Source organism: Pseudorca crassidens, chromosome 9, assembly GCF_039906515.1.
Source record: "Pseudorca crassidens isolate mPseCra1 chromosome 9, mPseCra1.hap1, whole genome shotgun sequence".
In the NCBI taxonomy this organism is placed as follows: domain Eukaryota; kingdom Metazoa; phylum Chordata; class Mammalia; order Artiodactyla; family Delphinidae; genus Pseudorca; species Pseudorca crassidens.
This window is the reverse complement of record NC_090304.1, coordinates 32,507,055-32,527,225: the sequence shown is the minus strand read 5'-3', so window position 1 is coordinate 32,527,225 and position 20,171 is coordinate 32,507,055. Positions and strand designations below refer to the sequence as shown.

At 36.1% G+C, this 20,171-nt stretch overlaps 1 protein-coding gene across 4 annotated transcripts in view; it reads left to right on the top strand.

Annotated features, from left to right (window-relative positions):
* The window catches only part of LUZP2 (leucine zipper protein 2), a 449,267-nt gene that overhangs the window by 408,685 nt on the left and 20,411 nt on the right, over nucleotides 1-20,171 (top strand). For all 4 annotated transcript variants that reach the window (XM_067749585.1, XM_067749587.1, XM_067749584.1 and 1 more), the window contains one exon: nucleotides 18,452-18,544. In XM_067749585.1, coding sequence (XP_067605686.1) covers nucleotides 18,452-18,544 — 93 coding nt within the window. The remainder of the gene's footprint in view (nucleotides 1-18,451; nucleotides 18,545-20,171) is intronic.

The following is a 20,171-nucleotide window of genomic DNA, read 5'->3' as shown; positions in this document are numbered from 1 at the left end:
GGAGGCTGTGAAGCCCAAGATCAGGGTGCTGCCTTGTTCATTTCTTTATGAGGGCCCTCTTCCTGGATTGTAAACAGCTGCCTTCTAGCTGTGTGCTCATATGGTCTTCTCTAGGAGTGTTTGCACAGAAAGAAAGATGGATCTCTGTCTCTCTCTTCTTTATAAGGGAACTAATCCCACCATGAGGGCCCTACCTTCATGACTTAATCTAATTACCTCCAGAAGGCCCCATCTCCCAATACCATTACACTGGAGGTCAGGGCTTCAACATAAGATTTTGGAGGACACATTCAATCCACATCAGTGTCCCTCTTCTCATTGGACATTTTCCTTAGAAGTTAGAAAATAAATATAGATTGCTCATTAAGTGCCAAGTATTCAGCTAAATTGTTTTCCATCTGTATGTAAGGACTATGCTCATCACTGTAGACACAAACTTGAAAGGACACAACCCTGACCTCTTGGAAATTGTAGCCTAATTTTCTGTAAAGAGAAAACAAGGAAACTATGCAAAGGGTATGTAGTAGATCAGGACATTTTTTTGTATTTGTTTTTTTTTTTAACTTTTTATTTTAATTTTCATTTTTATATGGTGTACGGTTGATTAACAATGTTAATATTGAGCAGAGTTCCCTGTGCTATACAGTAGGTCCTTGTTGGTTATCCATTTTAAACATAGCAGTGTGTACATCTCAATCCCAAACTCCATAACTATCCCTCCCCCACCATGCTTCCCCCCAGTAACCATAAGTTCATTCTCTAAGTCTGTGAGTCTGTTTCTATTTTGTAAATAAGTTAATTTGTATCATTTTTTAAAGATTCTGCATATTAGCAGTATCATATGCTATTTCTCTTTCACTGTCTGACTTACTTCACTCAGTATGACGATTTCTAGGTCCATCCATGTTGCTGCAAATGGCATTATTTCATTCTTTTTAATGGCTGAGTAATATTCTATTATATATATGTACCACATCTTCTTTATCCATTCTTCTATTGATGGACATTTAGGTTTCTTCCATGTCTTTGCTATTGTAACAGCACTGCAATGAACATTGGGGTGCGTGTATCGTTTCAGACCATGTTTTTCTCCAGGTATATGCCCAGGAGTGGGATTGTAGGATCTTATGGTAGTGCTATTTTTAGTTTCTTAAGGACCCTCCATACTGTTCTCCATGGTGGCTGCACCAATTTACATTCCCACCAACAGTGTAGGAGGGTTCCCTTCTCTCCACACCCTCTCCAGTGTGGATTTTTTGACGATAGCCATTCTGACTGGTGTAAGGTGATATCTCATTGTATCAATAGTTTTCATTTGCATTTCTCTAATAATTAGCAATGTTGAACATCTTTTCATGTGCCTCTTGGCCATCTGTATGTCTTCTTTGGAGAAATGTCTATTTAGGTCTTTTTTTTTGATTGGGTTGTTTGTTTTAGTGATATTAAGCTGCAAAAGCTGTTTGTAAATGTTGAAGACTAATCCCTTGTCTGTCACATAGTTTGTATTCGGATTTCCATATTCCAAATAGCTTTGATTAAAGATAAAGACTAAGGAGATACCTGGATCCAAATGCACATGAGATGATGTCTTTGTTATAAGATTATATATTTTATTATGTATAAAATACTGTTCCAACGGAGAGGTAAAGAGCAAAGATATGAGCTAGGAGATCTGATTTAATTATTTTGTATAAAATGACTCTAACTGGAGTAGAAACAAGCAAACCACTGACAATTTCACTGATCCAGGCAGATGACAGTGACCTGATCTATGGTGCAGAAGTGGAAATGGGATTCCAAATGTAATTGAGGCATAGAACTGCAGTGACCTAGTGATTAAGTGAGATGCATGAAGAGAGAAAATCAAGAATAATTCTCAGTGTTTACATTCGTTCGCCGTGAATACAAAAGACAAGAGGAGCTTTTTTAGGCAGAACCCAAACTGGTTTGTTTTACAACACGCTAAGTATTAGACACCTTTCACACAATCAAGTGTCCATATCCAATAGGTGTTTATACATTTAAATCTGGAACTGAGGGACAATATCTGAGTGGAGGTAAAGGATTTGGCATCATCACCATAGACAGCAACTAAATGTTGGAAATAGATTAAATTTCCTGATGAGACAATGTAGAATAAAAAGATATGAGGATCACAAAGGACACCAGACAAGAGGAATAATTTAAATGGTTTTATGTATAGTATAATAGATGAAATGCTTATGGTAAAAGTGTACCCCTTCCCGTTATCTTTTTTTGAGTTACTCTTTATTGTATATTTGAGCTGAGAACCATGACTTTTCCCTGCTTGTTTTACCAGTACGAAAAAGCAGAATATGCATGTCATTGTATATATTTAGAATGGTGAATACTCCAGTGGTCTGCTGGAGATGGCTCATACACACTTATAAAAGCTAGCTGTTACATTTTCGGAATTTACTAGTCAGCTCTTAAAGTTACTATTAAATATTAATTATATACACTTAAAATTAAGGAAATCATACTAAAAGCAAATGTAAATATCAAATATACTATATCATGCTATTATCTCTGAAGATTCTATGTCTTGAAGATATTATGTCTTTGGGATCCATGTAGTGGAAATACCATATAATGGTATTCTACTGGTATCTCTGTCTACCTTCATGTTCATTGATATCACCTTGGTAGATTGAAGTTGGTAGTATTTATACTATAGAAATTGGCAAACACTACAAATCAAGGTCCTCCTAACCCCCAGAGTTAGTGAATGACATGCTCCTGTGTGTGTGTGTGTGTGTGTGTGTGTGTGTGTGTGTGTGTGTGTGTGTGTTAAGCCTTTAAGATGGGCCTACTGGGCATCATTGATAATATACAAATAATACTTGATCAACATATTAATTTATCTTTGACTTGTACTGTTTGTGTAGTAGAGCTAAATGCATAGTAAGTGTCCAGAAAAGGGAAACTAATTAAAAAATCTTGTTCAATTAATGGCACATTCTGGAAAACTAATAATTTTTATATATCCATTGTACTGTTTTACTTAATTATATTCACTTTATTATAAAATATTAAATGTGACTTTATATAACTCAGAAATTATATAAATGTAAGAGGAAGAACAGGAAATGTATTACTGAGAGGTCTACCCTTTTAGGTGAAAACTATGAATTATTAATACAGCAATGTTGTTGGTGTTTACAGCTGCATGATAGAGGGTTTAAGAGCTGGGATTCACTCTATACACCAGTGTGATGATATTTACTGCTCATATTTACTGGGAGGATTAAACAAGATGAGAAAAATGCTGGACAAAGCCAGTTGCCAGGCTCCTCCCTTCCTCTCTCCTCTTCCCCCTCAGGGCTGGTATCTCTGCAGGACAGGATGCAGAGGAACCTAAGCTCAGCTGGCTGGGTCTCTGCTCCTCCCTGCCTTGGTCCCTCTACTGGGACAGGGGCCTCAGGAGAGAGGATGTGGCTGCTGCCTGCACCAGGCTCCCACAGGTCTTATGGCTTAGGGAGATGGCTGAGTTGTTCTCCCCTCCCACCACGGGGTCATCTGCTTCCTGGGCTGAAACTCACCAGTCACCACATCAGGGCAGGGAACTATAAAAATAGAAAAGGCTTGTGTTTCTGTCCCAAGTGTTCCAGCCAAGACTCTTGAGGGCCCAGAGGGACTTCTGCCTATGTAATTAGGCTGTGCTTTTCATTTACATCCAAGAAATTGTGTATAATGAATATAAATACAAGGAAAAATAATTTAGAGAGAGAGATAAGATTCACTAGAGAGATAAGATTCACTAGTCAGACTAAGTAAACATATTTTTTCTACAACTTTCTAATTTTGAAATCTTGATCAACTCAACTTCTCTGAGACTAAGCTTCCATATGTATAAAATGAAGACAATAACAGCACCAACCTTACAGAACTGTTGGGAAGATTAAATAAGAAAATTAACATACAGCATTTAGCATATGTAGTAGTGTCTGACACTAAGAAACAGTCAATAAGTATATGAATTCATAAGTACTGTATCTGGAGATGAGGATAACACTTTGAGAAGATTTAAAGAAGGTTTCTGGTAGGATATTAATTAAAACAAAAACTATTGTGCAGATGTAAGAACACATTTATTCAAATAAGTACAACTACAGCTTTTTTAGCATAAAAGTATGGATGAATCCTCACAATACATTTAATGTCAGTGATCACAATTGTAAATGCTGTAAAGAAAGGAGAAAATTGAAAGAGAGCAGAAATGAGAAGCAATTCAGAAAAGTACTGTAGATTTAAAAAATGATGAAATTGTGTTACGAAAGCTCATTATTTCATTCCCACCCCAGGCAGTCACCATCTTCTATCTTTGTTTTTCTTTCCATGCAACTCACTGCCTTGGATTTAGCTGCAGTTGACATTGGTAAAGGTCACGACCATGGCATCAATTTAATTGGACAAGGATGATTTGCTAATTTTTTTTTTTTCCAGTTTGGTAGAAATGCCAAAGTCATTTTAGGGCAGCAGGCAACAGTGGCCCTATTCAGGAGCTTGAAGGCATCCAAGTGAAAATTGCATTCTGCTTGGTTCCCGGAGGTTTAGAGCAAGGTGGATTTGTATTTCACTTTTTCTGCCAAAAATCTGTTGCAAAGTAATTTCTAAGGACTCTCAGAACAGTGCACCTGAAATCATCATAGACCAAAGGGTCTCAACCTAGGCTGCATTTTTTTTAATCACTGGAAGCATCATTTACATCTGATGTCAATACTTACATTTTAATATAATTCAGCAGAAGTACAGGCTAGTTTGGGGGATTACTTAAAGCTCCCAGATTATTTATATTTACAGCCAAAGTTGGAAACTATTAAAATCCTTACTCTAGGAGTAGGAAAGGAATCGAAGAAGTAAGGCTGCCCTTTTCCTCCACTTTCCTGCTTCTAGAAGAGATTTCCCAACGAGCCTAAAGGTTTTCAATTTTTGACAGATCTGTTTCTCTATCAGCTCTCTGTCCTTAGCTAACCATTTAGTTATCTATAACACCAACCAGTTTGTGTTCTTTCCATACTAAAAATATGTTTTATATCTTTGTATGTCCAGGATTATTGTGAGAATAAAGATGAAAACACGAGTCTAAAACATTTGTATAAAATGTAACATTACATCTAAGAAATTTTGTTTGGGTTTCATTTTTGGTCCTAGGAGGTCATAATTGCTTGCTTAATTACTTCCCATCAGATATGGCATATATGTGGCAAGGAAGTTAAGTCTAAGTTAAAATTATATAATATTTCACATGTTACTATATAAACATACATATTATATATGCATATAAATATTTTCAGCTAACATTGTAAATTATGATATATAGTTAATCTAGTAAATATAAAAATTGAAGCAACAAGGGCCCTTTGATGCTTTCTTTCTATTATTGGTGTGCATATTTGCACGCTGCAATGGTCTGAAACCAGATTTTCATTTATTCTTCATGCTTGGTACATGTATAATAAGAATATTACTTATAGAAATTGATTAGTTGGATACCTTTATGAACTTCTTTTAAAGACATATGTTAGCAAATGATATAATTCATTTAATCCTTCTGAAATTAAAATAAAATGAGAATAAAACATTTTTGGTAGAAATGTTAATTTACATAAGTCTAGGAAGACATATTGATATTCAGAGAAAACACTACTGAATATCTTTTATGTTAAGAATGACCACCAGTTTCCATTTTCCTTTTTTTCTTTTATAATTGAGATTTTAACGGTTATACATATTTCTTAATGTTTGTAACAAAATTTTAAAAGGCATGTAGTTGTAATCCTTTTTTAAACAGTTATTCCAGTGACTTTCTGGCCTGAAATGTGTATGCAAATTTTTCTTAAAGAGTATATCAAGTACCAATATCTTCAAATGTTGATACACTGTTATATCGTAACTCTCACTAATTTACAGTTTAATATAATATACACTACAGACTCAAATTTTCAATCTTTCATAGCACATTAACAAAGTTACTAGGGAAATTGGACTACCACTACCAAAGATGTTACAGAGTACATGTAAGTCTGACAGGAAGAGCCAAGATCAAAGAGCGGTTTTCTTTAGGAAACAACTATACTAAAAAACATAAGAATAGAAGTAATTTAAAATGTTCAAAACATATTCAATGCACAACTGTGACTCCAAATTGTCATTTAGTATGCTGAGTATCATAGGATATAAAAACTACTGCCCCACCTATGGATGTTAAACTAATACTCAAGACAATCAAAACCTCCCGTATTCGATATGCTGCTCTTTTCTGGTTGTACCAAAACAAACAAATAAAAACATCACCACCGCCACCAACAACACCATCACCAGCAAATAATTTCACCTCTTAAAAACAAAGCATTTACACTTAAAAAAATGTGATAAGGTGAGATTCCCTCCTTCTTAAAAATGTTTCTAGAGCTACTAAAAAACTTGCATTTAAAAAATAATTGATAAAAATAGTCTCTTGGATTGGTACAAGAAGGGAGACAGGAACCACTGGCATGATATGGTATACATGCTATTAATCAGACTTGGCATCTTTCTCCCTGCTTCATCAGAGGAGATGGACTCTCCTATTTAGTTTCTCCGTTTTCTGCAGCTAAATATTCTTTATTATCATGATTAGCCACTTGAGCCTCTTTACCTTTTTTTTGCACTTTTTTTTTGGTGACGATTCATCCGTTCCAGCCACCTTTTTTGGCTGCATCTACACTTTTGCATTAGAAGGTTAAATGACACCATCAACACTCTCCTCTTGCGATGCTTGATCACCACTCCCTTTGACAGACCAGACCTTCCTCTTGGGCTTCCTGGTGAAGAGGGCTCCTGCTGGATGCACTGGGGGCCTTCGTGTGCTGGGTGGCTGGACCACTGGCACTCCTCTGGCTGCCTGAGTGGCTGGGTTCCACGGCAGAAATGGTAGAAGAACCAACGGATGACTTGTTCCATTTTCTTTTCCTATATTTTCATTACAATTTCTTGAATGCTCATCAAATAGTAATGACTTTCGTGGTGCCTTCAACCCAACAACTCATCACCAGTTGGCTGTTCATAAGTAAGACAGATCCCAGTATCCCCTCCACTGATTATCAATCCAAGGGACAGTTTTTCTTTAACACTAGATATTCTCATCTAACCTTTCTTTTGTCTCCTTAGATGCACTAAAACCTTAATCCTAAAAAAAAAAAAGAAAAACTATCTATAAGAGATATTTCCTTATAACTCTTGCAGAAGAAAAGGACATCTATATGGAATTTAATCAACTTGCTATGATCATTTTGTTGACAATACTTTTTTCCTCTCTGGAAGTTATTCATTCATTTAATTATATATCTTTCAGTAACTGGGAATCTACTAGAAGATTTTTAACAAGGGAAACCTGATGAGGTTACAATTTTAAGAAGATAATTCCAGTAGTAACAGAGAGAAAGATTAGGAGGACAAGCTAATAGAAGCAAACAAAATTATTGGGAGAATAATATTCTTGGTAAGAGCCATGAGACAGTAGCAGTGGGAAAGCAGGTAGGGGTGGATTTGAGAAATGCGAAGGACATGAAATTTGAAGGAATTTGTGAAGAAGTGAAGGTGGGAAGACTAGATGATTTTGTTAAGGAACTTAGCTGAGAAGAAGAGGAGAGTGGACAAATGGATGGGGGGCTCCTTAGTAGGATGACAAGGCATTGTGTACTTTTTTAGTAAGAGAGAAAGGGAAGAATGAAAAAAGGTAATGAAGACAAAAGTTAGAGATATGTAATAAGGATTTAAAATTCCAGAAGAAGCATCAAGGAGTATAAATATGATCACAAGGTGAAGAGTTGGACATGGAGAGGAGTAGGGACATACCAACTTCTGAGTGGGGACATAAGTTGGTGACGATGAATGAAGGTGTGGATAAATTTTGATTTATGGAGGGGAGTTCAAAAACGGTGATATACCCCATGGCCTGCAGTTTACCAGTGAAAATTAGGTCCTTACTGACTCTGGAGAAGGCTTTTGTCCCAAATGCCTTGGAAAACCTTATCCGCCTCCTCTCACGTGCACGCTAGCTCCAATTTCTAAATTCCCTCTGTAACACTCCTGTGAGTGTCCTGCAATGTTTTCCAGTCTTGGTGGGCAGAGGAGGACTTCCTTAAGAGAGATGAAGTTAGAAAACAGGAGAGCCAATGAAACAAAGTGCTGCTTTAAACAAAATATAGCAAAATAAAAGTAATCATTATACTGAAAATGATAGAGTAAAATTAAAAATAAACTCTAAAGAAGGGTAGTAAATTTATGTGTATTCAAGTCAATTTAATTTACTATAGGATTAAACTCACCTAGAATTTACTAATTTCCAGTGTGCTAAAGCTAACTAGGGTTACATTCTAATCTGTTCTGTCTAAATAGCATCATAGTGCATGTAGAGAGAAGCTAAGCAAGCTTTTTCAGAGGCAGGCTTATGCTTCTTTCCAATGGTCCTTTTCAGGCACTAACAAGCTCTATTAGGTGGGCACCCTGAATTTGCTAGCTTCTCTCTTTAACATCACTGTCCTGGAAACCTGTGTTGCAATCTGTGGCTAAATGTCAGATACCCAGTGCCAAGAATCATGTGTGTGAGAGCACAGAATTTGGAATTCAATAGACCAATGCACAGAATTTGGAATTCAACAGGCCAATTGTAAATCCTGGCTTTTGCCAATTATTTGTGAGATGTTGAGAAATTGAACCAAAGACTATGATTAGTCTTTTGTGAAACAGAGCTAACATTATAAAGCAATGAGCCTAATAAACTTAAATGCTGAATTTATAGCAAGTAGTATATCTAGTGTTTAAGAACAAAGACATTAAAGGCAAATTGCCTGGATTTGAATTTGTACTCTGCCACTAATCAGCTGTGTAACAGATGCAACTTTTTAGACCAACTTGTCACCAGTAACATGGGAATAATTATACCATTTTCTTCAAAAGCTTGTTATAAGAATAAGCTAAATATTATTATTTTCAGACTTATTTGGTATAAAAAGATATTGTTGTTGTCCATGTCTGCAGAAGTGTCTATCACACAATTCCACATGGAGTTTGACAATCAGAAAATAATTTGAGCATTCATCAAAAGAATTCCCACAAAAGAATTTCCAAAAGCAACAGGAAACATACTGTCTTTATTTTTGCTAAAAGTGATTATATTCTTTGTGCCAGAACTGATGAAAGAGCAGAGAATTATTTTTCATCTTGATCTACCCTCAGTGCACTGTGAATTAGATTTACATGTTTCAAAGAAAATTAGAAGTAGGAGCCTTGCTTTTCATTACTGTATGAAACATATTGATATTCAGGATTTCGCGAGATCATAGACAGTGTTTTTGAGTCCCCTGGAGTGCTGATGTTAGGCTTTCCCATGGCATCTATGGCCCTCTTTGGTCTCCTCTTTATGAAAGCAAGACTATTTCCTGAGTGTTTGCAGCTACCTAACCTAGGAAGTTATTCACATCAATTATACTCTAAGAGCAAACTTTTCCCTTTTGTAGGCTATTGCACAGATTTCAATTTATGTTTCCAATTGTTCAATAATAATAATGATGATAGTGAGAAATATAATTTGCAAGGTTTTTTATGGCTATTGCCATAAGATGTTTTATTAGATCATCACAATATGTAGAGCAGATCTTACTATAACCATTTTACTTAAAAAGGATCTTAAACATGAACCCAGGTTTCTTATGCCAAGTCTACTGCACCAAACCGCTCTCTCAAAACATACTACTTAGAATCTTAGAGATATGCCAACAAAAGTGGATGAACATTTAAATATGCACTGCTTCTTATGTTACCACAACACAAAGTTTATAGAGCACTCATTCTGTGACTGATTTACTGCTAAGGGCTTTGCGTAAGTTTTCTCAGTTAAAGTAAAGATGAACATTGTAAGGTGGTACAGCATTCTGATGTTTTAAGTGAGAAAACTAAGGCTCATGGAGGCTAGTAACCCATCTTAGGTCTCAAAACTAGGTCATTGGCAACAGAGGTTTTTTGGTTTGCTTTTAGTTAATTGAGGTAAAATTAGTATATAACATATTAGTTTCAGGTGTAAACATAATACTTTGTATATAGTGTATGTAGTGTATATACTACAAAATGATCAGTACCATAAATCTAGTTACCATTTGTTACCTTGCAATTAACTTCCTATACCCAGTTCTCCTATCCCACCCCCTTCCACTGGCAACCACCAGTCTGTTCTCTGTATCTATAAGCGTGTTTGTTTTTATTTTGTTTGCTTCTTTGTTTTTAGACTCCACATATAAGAGAGATCATGTGGTATTTGTCTTTCTTTGTCTGACTTATTTCACTTAGTATATTGTCCTCAAGGTCCATCCATGTTGTTTCAAATGGCAAGAGTTTATTTGTTTTTTATGGCCAAATAAAATTCCACTATACATGTACCACATTTTCTTTATCAATTCATCTGTCAGTGGTCACTTAGGTAGTTTCCATATCTTGTCTATTGTAAATAAATACTGCTGTTAACAAATATAGGGGTGTATATATCTATATATCTTTTCAAATTAGTGGGTTTTTAAAATTTTTTTGGATTAATAGCCAAAAGTGGAATCACTGCAACATATGATAGTTCTATTCTTAATATTCTGAGGAATTTCCATACCATTTTCATAATGGTTGCACCACTTTATATTCCCACCAACAGTGTATGAGGGTTCCCTTTTGCCCATGTGCTCTCCAACATTCCTTGGCTTTTTGTTAATAGCCTTTCTAATACTTGTGAGGTGATGTCTTATCATGGTTTTGATTTGCATTTCCCTTATAGTTATGCTGAACATCTTCTCGTGTGCCTGTTGCCCATCAGTATGTCTTCTTTGGAGGAATGTCTGTTTTGAACCTCTGAACATTTTTTTTTTTGTATTGAATTGTTGGGTTTTCTTGCTACTGAGTTGTTTGAGGCCTTTATATATTTTGGATACTAACCTCTTATATGATATATGGTAATGCATGTACAGCACACTCACAAGTGCTCAGTTAGTGTTAGCTTCTTATGGTAGGTAAGAGATTATCAGCTGAGCCTATATTTCCATTATATAAAAAAAATTAAAATCACCGATGCTTCTGGCAATTTACTAATGATGCCACTAAATGTCACATAATGGTTGATGTTTTAATTCAGAACAGCAAACTCCTAGGGGGTGCTGGGGCATATCTTCATTATTAGAGTTCCTCTAATGCTCATCATAATACATTGTGACTAATAGCAAATGTTAGATGAATGAACAAACAAATGAATAAATTAATAAATGAAGAATCTGGGAGAGAGAATGATCCCACATTAGCCAAATTACAATGTGTTCATGAGCAACCATATCTGTCTCTAAGGCTGTTCACATCCATAAAATAATTCTATCATGGAGAGTAAACATATTCATTTTAATGACAGCAGCGGCTGTGAATTTTCATGTTAGACACATGTGCTTTTCATATTTCATCATTAGTCATGAGTATGCCATGAATTTCAGTACCCATGATGGAAGAAAACAGCTTTGCCTTAATTCATCCTCCTACTTTTGTTAGTTATCCCATTTGAGGTTACACTAGAATCAATTGAAAAGTGAGCATGGGGTTCCAGTCATTTAGTTTCCAATAGACTTTGTAAGATATTCTAATTTTATTTTTAAATAAAACATAAAAGCTGTGAATGCCTATGAATGTCCTTTTCATGGATGGTGATACAACTGCCATATTTAAGTTATCTGAGACACACCAAATAGTTTTTGTTTTTGTTTTTATAAAACAGTTTTTAATTTTTTTAAAAAAATAACCTTATTGTCCAGACCTTGATTAAAATACAGAATGTGGCTAGTGAGTCCACTGAATCCCTGGGAACCTTTAATTTTGCCACTGCTCATTCTCCATGGCTAAATTTACTACTGGATTCTAATCTATTCCAGAATCATTCCTGATACAGGTAAAACATATGTAGGAGAATCCTCTATATCACCTGTGGCACCATGTTATCAATGGATGTAGATAACAGAGATGTTCCCTGGTTGCTTTTATAAAGACACAAGGGGCAACATTCCCTACTCCCTCTCTACAAAATTGACCATTTCTAAAACCGGTATTCACCTTATTTTTATAGATTAGGAATTCAGTTTCCCATTAATACTAGAATCGGGATCCTTCCATGAATGCCAACCTGCTTTGCTGAGCATTTAAGAAATCCTGATGGACGTTTCCCAGGTCTCTCACTTGGGCAAAAAACAATATCCTCCTATTCCCTACGTCTCCTTGAGTCCCTGACCTGAATAAGACTGTGTAATGATAATGGTGCTTTCATTATTACCTGCTCCCAGTAATACTGTTTCATCTGACTGATGTAAACCCCTTCCTACCAACCTCCCCACACAGTTACCCAGCGATGCCTAAAATTGTCACACAAATCTGACATTATAAACATTGGACCCCCATCTAGAGCCATTCTTTTTTTTTTTTTTTTTTGTGATACGCGGGCCTCTCACTGTTGCGGCCTCTCCCGTTGTGGAGCACAGGCTCCGGACGCGCAGGCTCAGCGGCCATGGCTCACGGGCCCAGCCGCTCCGCGGCATGTGGGATCTTCCCAGACCGGGGCACGAACCCGTGTCCCCCTCATCGGCAGGCGGACTCTCAACCACTGCGCCACCAGGGAAGCCCTAGAGCCATTCTTCACAACTGAGAAGGTGCCCCTGTATCTCCCTGAAGTGTCAGCCCCCACTTCTTCCTCATCCCTCCTGCTGATGCTGCTGAAGGCCAGCAACGGCCCAGTAAAATTCCAACTTGTATTACGTCACTACTGAGACAATCAGAAACATGACCTTAGTTTCATTAAGTTTTTACTGCCACGATGTTCAAAACGGACCTCCTCTAGCTTCTCCACATGCTTAATATTTCTTTGGCACAAAATAGATAAAATGTTTTAATTTTCCACTTTAAAATATGTGAAAAAACATTCAATAAGACTATGCCTGATTTCCTAGGTTTTTATTTTCTTTCACTTTTAGCCATTTGCGTGTGCTTTGAGATAAACTCCTATTTTGAACATATGTATGGTATCAATACTTTGGCGTATTTATATGCTCATAGACATAAGGTCACCCAACAATAATCATTCATAATAATATATTATTTTATTATGAAATTAATGCATATTTGTCATGGACAATTTTAGCAAATAATGTTAATAGTAATAATACTAATAGTAGCTGGCATTTTTATTGAGTTGTGCTATACCCATATGAACTTATTTAATCCTCACAGGTCTCTAGAAGGAAGACTTTTTATTATCCTCATTAAAATATTTTTTTTCTTTTGAAATAACTATAAACTTAGAAAAACATTAAGAAAATAGTACAGAGAGTTCCTGTATATCCTTTACATCCCTTAATGTTAACATCTAAACACAGCTGTGACGTATTTATCAAAACTAAGAAACTGGCAATGGTATAATACTGTTACCAAACTACAGACCTAACTTGGGTTTCACCAGCTTTTCTACTAACGTCTTGTTCTGTTTCAGGATCCAATTCAGGGCAACACATTGCATTCAGTCATCACGTCTCAGTCTCCTCTTGTCTGACAGCTTTTCATTCCTTGTATTTCATGTCCTTGACACTTTTGAGGACTAGTGGTCAGATATTTTATAGAATGTCCCCCAGTGTGTGTCTGTCTGATGTGTTTTTGTACTTAGACGGGGGTTATGGATTTTTGTGAATAATACCACAGAGGCACGGTGTTCTTATCATCATACCAGGGATATATGACATTATTGGTGATGTTAACCCTCATCACTTGGTTAAGATGGTGCCTGCCAGATTTCTCCACAATGCTAGTATTTGTCCTTTTCCATACCTTATTCTTTGGAAGTGAATCACTAATTTCAGCCTATTCTCAAGGGAAGCCTATTCTCCACCTACTGAAGAGGAGAGTGTCTAATATGTTACTGAGAATTCTTCTGTAATAAAATATTTGTCCTTTCTATTTATTTGTCCTTCTATTTATTGATTCAATCATTTATTTATATCAGCATGGACTCGTGGGTATTTATTTTAGATTTTAGGTTATAATTCAATACTATATTTTTTTTTTTTTGATTTTAAATAGACTTTGTTTTTCAGAGCAGTTTTAGGTTCACAGCAAATTTAAGCAGAAAGTATAAGTCCCCACATATCCCCTCTCCTAACACCCACAGCCTCCTCCATTATTAACATCCCTCACCAGAGTGGTGCATTTGTTACAGCTGATGAACCTACATTAATACATCTTAATCACCCAAAGTCCACAGTGTTCATTAGGGTTTAGTCTTGGTATTATAAATTCTGTTTGTTCTGAAAGTTGTATCATGACATGGATCCACCATCATACAGGATTAGCCTCATTTTTCATATGAATAAACTGAAGAACAGAGATATTAAGTTGTTCAGGGAAGGTGACACAGTTGGTTAACATTTTATGAGTGATGTAATGCATTTCTTTAAAATTCATTGCAAAATTCATTTGAATTATTTTATACATTATTTCCTTGTAGATATATACTGCAGTTGATCCATGTATCTCCTTATTTCTGAATTTTTCCATTTTTTTCAACATACAAGTGACATTTAGATAAAAATCTGTTTTATACTCCACCATAATAATAGATTCTGTAAAGACAGAGATCCTGTTTGTTCATTTTTATGTCCTCCTTCCTTCCTCATTCACGCCTTCCACTAACCGATAGAGTAGGTGATAAATGACTGTGGAGCAAATGATTACCCAACAAGTTATTGAGCTTAAAGTTTTATCAGGCGTACCTTTGAAGCTGACATTAAGGAGGCCTGATTTCTGAGGTTTCTTGAGGCTACTGTCAGAGGAAGAAATGTGAGCAGAATGGTATATTTTGGTGTCACATACTTTACCTTCTTAAAAATGACTTCAGAGTTTCACATCTTGGAATGTGGTTTTGTAGAATAATATTTATAGCCTCATAAGGTTTGAGGGTATTTGTAGCTTCCACCTGTGTTAGCAGCCATCTGTGAACTGCAGCAAGCATGTGATCAAGGCTCCAGACCCTTTTGAAGGGTCACTTTACTCATTTACTCCCACCTAAATTAACTTCCTTTTTCCAAATTTTAATCATACCATATCCATGCACTCTTCCAACCCATTTTCAAATTGTCCTCCTTGTGCATATGGGCCACATACATCCATATATGTGATAACCAGGTTCCTGACTTATTCTAGGATTTGAAAGTTGTCAGCAATACCACAGGGCATAAGCAACATATTTACTGATTATTCTTTGGAAATTATTCAGAAAATAAATTATTGTTAAATGATTCTTTCTGATATAAACAAAGATTTGTGTCATTTTGAAATATTAATAGACATTTATTACTTGTCAAGTAATCAGTAATTCAGTTTAGTAGAGCAGTATTCATATTCAAAACACTTTGGAAACACTATTCTATTTCTCATGATTAATTTAGAATAATTCTCTTGAATAAACAATATTTGCTATTATTTACATTACATTTACTTCATAATTCATTACCAACTGTGTTATTTAGAAATTAAGTTTAGAAATACCCATGAAAACTTTTTCTTCTCAATCTCCATAGGTGTTATTTTATAGTACATAAAAATGTGTGTGTATGTATGTACACAAAGTTAACTGAATTGTGTGGCAATGACTGAAGTTAACAAGCACCAACCCTATAAGTAATTCTGTCTAAGGTTGTCAAGGTGTTAAGTATTATTGTTTATATACCACCTAAATTCTCCGTTCCTTAGTGGATAGAGTCTAAACTCCTCAATCTGGAGGTCAAATCCATCAACTACTTGACATAACTTATTTTTCCACTTTTGAAAGTTTCTCCTTGAAGCATGTTCATGTACTATTTTTAATTCTCACAAACCACATTTTGTTTTAGAACTCTCTCCGTTTTACCTTTACCTAAACAACAAACAAACAAATAAAAAAAAACAACAAAAAACATACTGCAATTTAGGTGTTCTTGACCTAATTTAGCAGGGCAGCAGAAAACTGAGGCCCTTCAAAATTGTATACGTTGTCTAAGGCTCTTATTTATTTATGTGCTAATCCAGAACTAGAATTCACATTTCTTTAACTCCAAAATATTATCGTTCCCAAAATCAGTTCCCATTCTTTGTTAATTCATCAGACTCAATAAGGCTTCTTTCTAAAAGGAGCCATTGGGGCTTCCCTGGTGGCCCAGTGGTTAACAATCCACCTGCCAATGCAGGGGACACGGGTTCAAGTCCTGATCTGAGAAGATCCCACATGCCATAGAGCAGCTAAGCCCATGTGCCACAACTACTGAGCCTTTACTCTAGAACCCGAGAGTCACAACTGCTGAAGCCCGTGTGCTTGGAGCCTGTGCTCAGCAGCAAGAGAAGCCACCGCAAGGCGAAGCCCGCACACTGCAAGGAAGAGTAGCCCCCGCTCGCCACAACTAGCGAAAGCCCACACCCAGCAATGAAGACCCAACGCAGCCAAAAATAAATAAATTAAAAATAAAATAAAATAAAAGGAGCCATTTCACTGATAGCAAATGCCTACATTAAGGATTGCATGTATTACGCTTAATGCAACCAGTTCTGCAATTAAATACTAAGGTTTTGTATTTAAAGTAATTTAACTTTTCATGCATTGTTGCTCACATTGGTGAAGTGATGTATAATTTCCTCCAGTTGTTAAAAGTAATTAATATATGTAATTTTTTTTCCTGAAGCAGAGTTGAGATAACTTTCATAAATAGATGTAGAAATTGACAAACCAGGCACCCCAGTTTTTTAATATATGAGCACTAGGGTAGCCTTTGGGAAACTTATGGAGGAGTAAAGTTGCACTGTCATTCTTTTCCCCCTGCTCTTTCTGAACTTAATTGTAAATGAAGTCCCTTTTATATTTTGTCCAAAATAGCAAAGGCCTACAAAAATAGATAGATGATAGGTAGATAGATGATAGATAGATAGATAGATAGATAGATAGATAGATAGACAGATAGATGATAGATAAACAGATAAAACCTTTTATTCTGCACATATTTCTTACCTAAGTCTCACCACCAAAATCTGGGAGCATTTTCATAAATACACAATATTTGCATAAGAAAATATAATTAAGCACACATTAACATTTATCAATATGGGCATATTTATATTTTAAGGAAAATATTGAATACCTACTCTAAAATGTAATCTCCATCATTGGTGAACCTGGTGTTATTTTTTACAGCTTACCTAGCTGGGTTAGGTTTCCCTCCTGTTGGTTTCAATGGCAAACCTCTATCTCAGCCCTTATTTTGTACTGTCAGTTTTATTTTTTTATTTTTATTTTTTTGTGGTACGCGGGCCTCTCTCACTGTTGTGGCCTCTCCCGTTGTGGAGCACAGGCTCCAGACGTGCAGGCCCAGCGGCCATGGCTCACTGGCCTAGCCACTCCGCTGCATGCGGGATCCTCCCGGACCAGGACACGAACCCGCATCCCCTGCATTGGCAGGTGGACCTTCAACCACTGTGCCACCAAGGAAGCCCTGTCAGTTTTATTTTATTGATTGACTCCTAGTATCATTCAAGTCTCTGTGATTACAAGCTATCAACATTGACCCTTACCAAATTAAATGAAGGAGCTTTAATGATAGAACATCAGGAGCTCATACTATCCAGGAGAAGACAGAAGTAACAATGCTGGGAATGGGCAGAACCAGAGGGTGCTTCAGAAGACTGGGAATGTGAACCATAAGAAGTGTCTCATTGTGGAAACAACTTGGACAAGTCACCCTACTGGAACTAATGTACCTATTTAAGGCCTCTTTTTAATCTAGTCAGTATTTAATTTCAAGAATGAAGGTTCCAAAGACCTAACTTGGATCGTGTGCATTGGCATTTCTGTGTAGAAAGTAGCACAGAGAAATTTATAATAATATTTAGGGTTTCTGGAGATATAAAACAGTACTTGGTTAGTGAAGCATTGGAGTGAATATAATTCTCTTTTGTAAATTACAGTGAGATGTTAGAAAACATCTTATTTCCTATTAAAAAAACAAGATGTGTGCTTATTATTTCCCAGATATACTGGGGTTTAAAATAAAGAGAAACGATAGGATTCCTGTGTTTTTGAGGAACCAGGATCCTTAAAATAAAAGCTTATTATGTAAGAAATAAATATTTCCAGTGGGAAAATAATCCCATTGGACAGCACTAATATAAAATTGAATAGAAATTATTTAATTTCACAGTTAATATTTAAGGTGCAGTGTTTAAGGTCTCTGATATATATAAATTTTCATTTTATTCTTTTTCTTTGAGTGTGATGTTGCCATTGTATCATGTTTTACAATAGTCCTAGGATCTCTCTGTTGAATCTATTTCTCTCTTTTTTAAATGTTCTCTCTCTTTCTCTCTCAAGGATCAACAAACCACTTCTGAAGCCCATGAGAGCTCTCAAGTTGAGACTACAAAGGAAGAATATCTGAGTACCCCTGAATGCGATACTCAAATTGTAAGATTTATTTAAAATGTTTTTAAAAACATTCAACATGAAAACAAGGACATAAGCGTTTTAACAACCCTAGTTTATGCCACCATGAAACTTTCTATTTATATGTAATATCTACTATCTAAACAGTGTACTTTTAAATTTGAAATGCAGATAGATATGAATCATGTAGGTGTTCCACTAGGAAATGTAATCAGACAATTAGGGGTACTATGAACTTGAATTGCTAGAGGGGTAAGGGGGTCATTCCCACAATCACATGACAGAAAGCTATTAAAATATTAAAAACAAACACAAACAAACAGAATTCCAAACAAAGAATGTGATTCAATAATATTCTTCCCAAAAAGCAAATCAACCTTGCATTATAGAGACATTACATTAGAGGAAGGGAGATTTTTACCCTTCAAATGACAATAGGAAATATGGAACTTGTACTCTGTGCTTTCACTTGTAATAAGTGAAATGAAATTTTAGTTCTGGAACTTTGACGTGATAACAGATCTATCATGTCTGGGCTTGAGGAACAGCAAATGACAACAGCTGTATTTAATAGATTCAAAGCTAGGCTTCAATCTAGTTGACAAAATGGAAAGTATCTGCTGAAACTCTTCATGATGGAAAAGATATCAGGTGACAGCAAAGGAAATAAGGCAGAATAGAAACATACGTTAAACAAGTCTATCTCTTTTTCCTCTATTGACTGCCAAAGTAAATTTAGAAATATAAATTTCTCAACAATTTGGCCTTCACATCTTTGTATATTGAAACATGTTCCAAAACCATACAATTTAGAATATAAGGTTAGTGACAAGTAGAAATAAAATATTCTGCAATTTACTTCCAAGGAAGGAAGAAGTCAAGAAGGTTTGGGGCAGGAAGGAACATTTTTGCTGTAGTTTGAAGAACAGATAGGTCTCTGACAGTGTGAGTGAATGTGCAGAGACAAGAAAACATCTAAATAGAGGGGGCTTCCCTGGTGGCTCAGTGGTTGAGAGTCCACCTGCGTCCACCTGGGACGCAGGTTCGTGCCCTGGTCCGGGAGGATCCCACATGCCGCGGAGCGGCTGGGCCCATGAGCCATGGCCGCTGGGCCTGCGCGTCCGGAGCCTGTGCTCTTCAACGGGAGAGACCACAACAGTGAGAGGCCCGTGTACCGCAAAAAAAAAAAAAGAAAAAAAATCTGAATAATATGAGGAGAGAGTAGCATACAGAAAATGGTGGGATGTTGCCTAAGAAGATAATTTGGGACTTAAGTGGGAGGGGCACTGGATTCCCAAGCTAAGGAGTTTGGTTTGAATTAGGGATATAGTTAAGATTTTCAAATGTTTATGTCCAGTTAAATGATAAGACCATTGGGTTAATTTTAAGGAGAGTGCCCTTGTTTCTTGATATACTTTCCTAAAACTACCAAAAAATCATTTTGCAGTATATACGTATATCAAATCATTACGTTGTATACCTAAAACTAATACAATGTTACATGTCAATTATATCTCAATTTTAAAATATTAAAAATAAAGAAGAATTTTGGAAGCTTCTGGCCTGCACCCTTACGGGTAATGCTCAGGCTTGATCCTTCAATGTCCTGCTTTGAGCCCTTGGATTAGGAGGAATTCAGTTGCTTTTT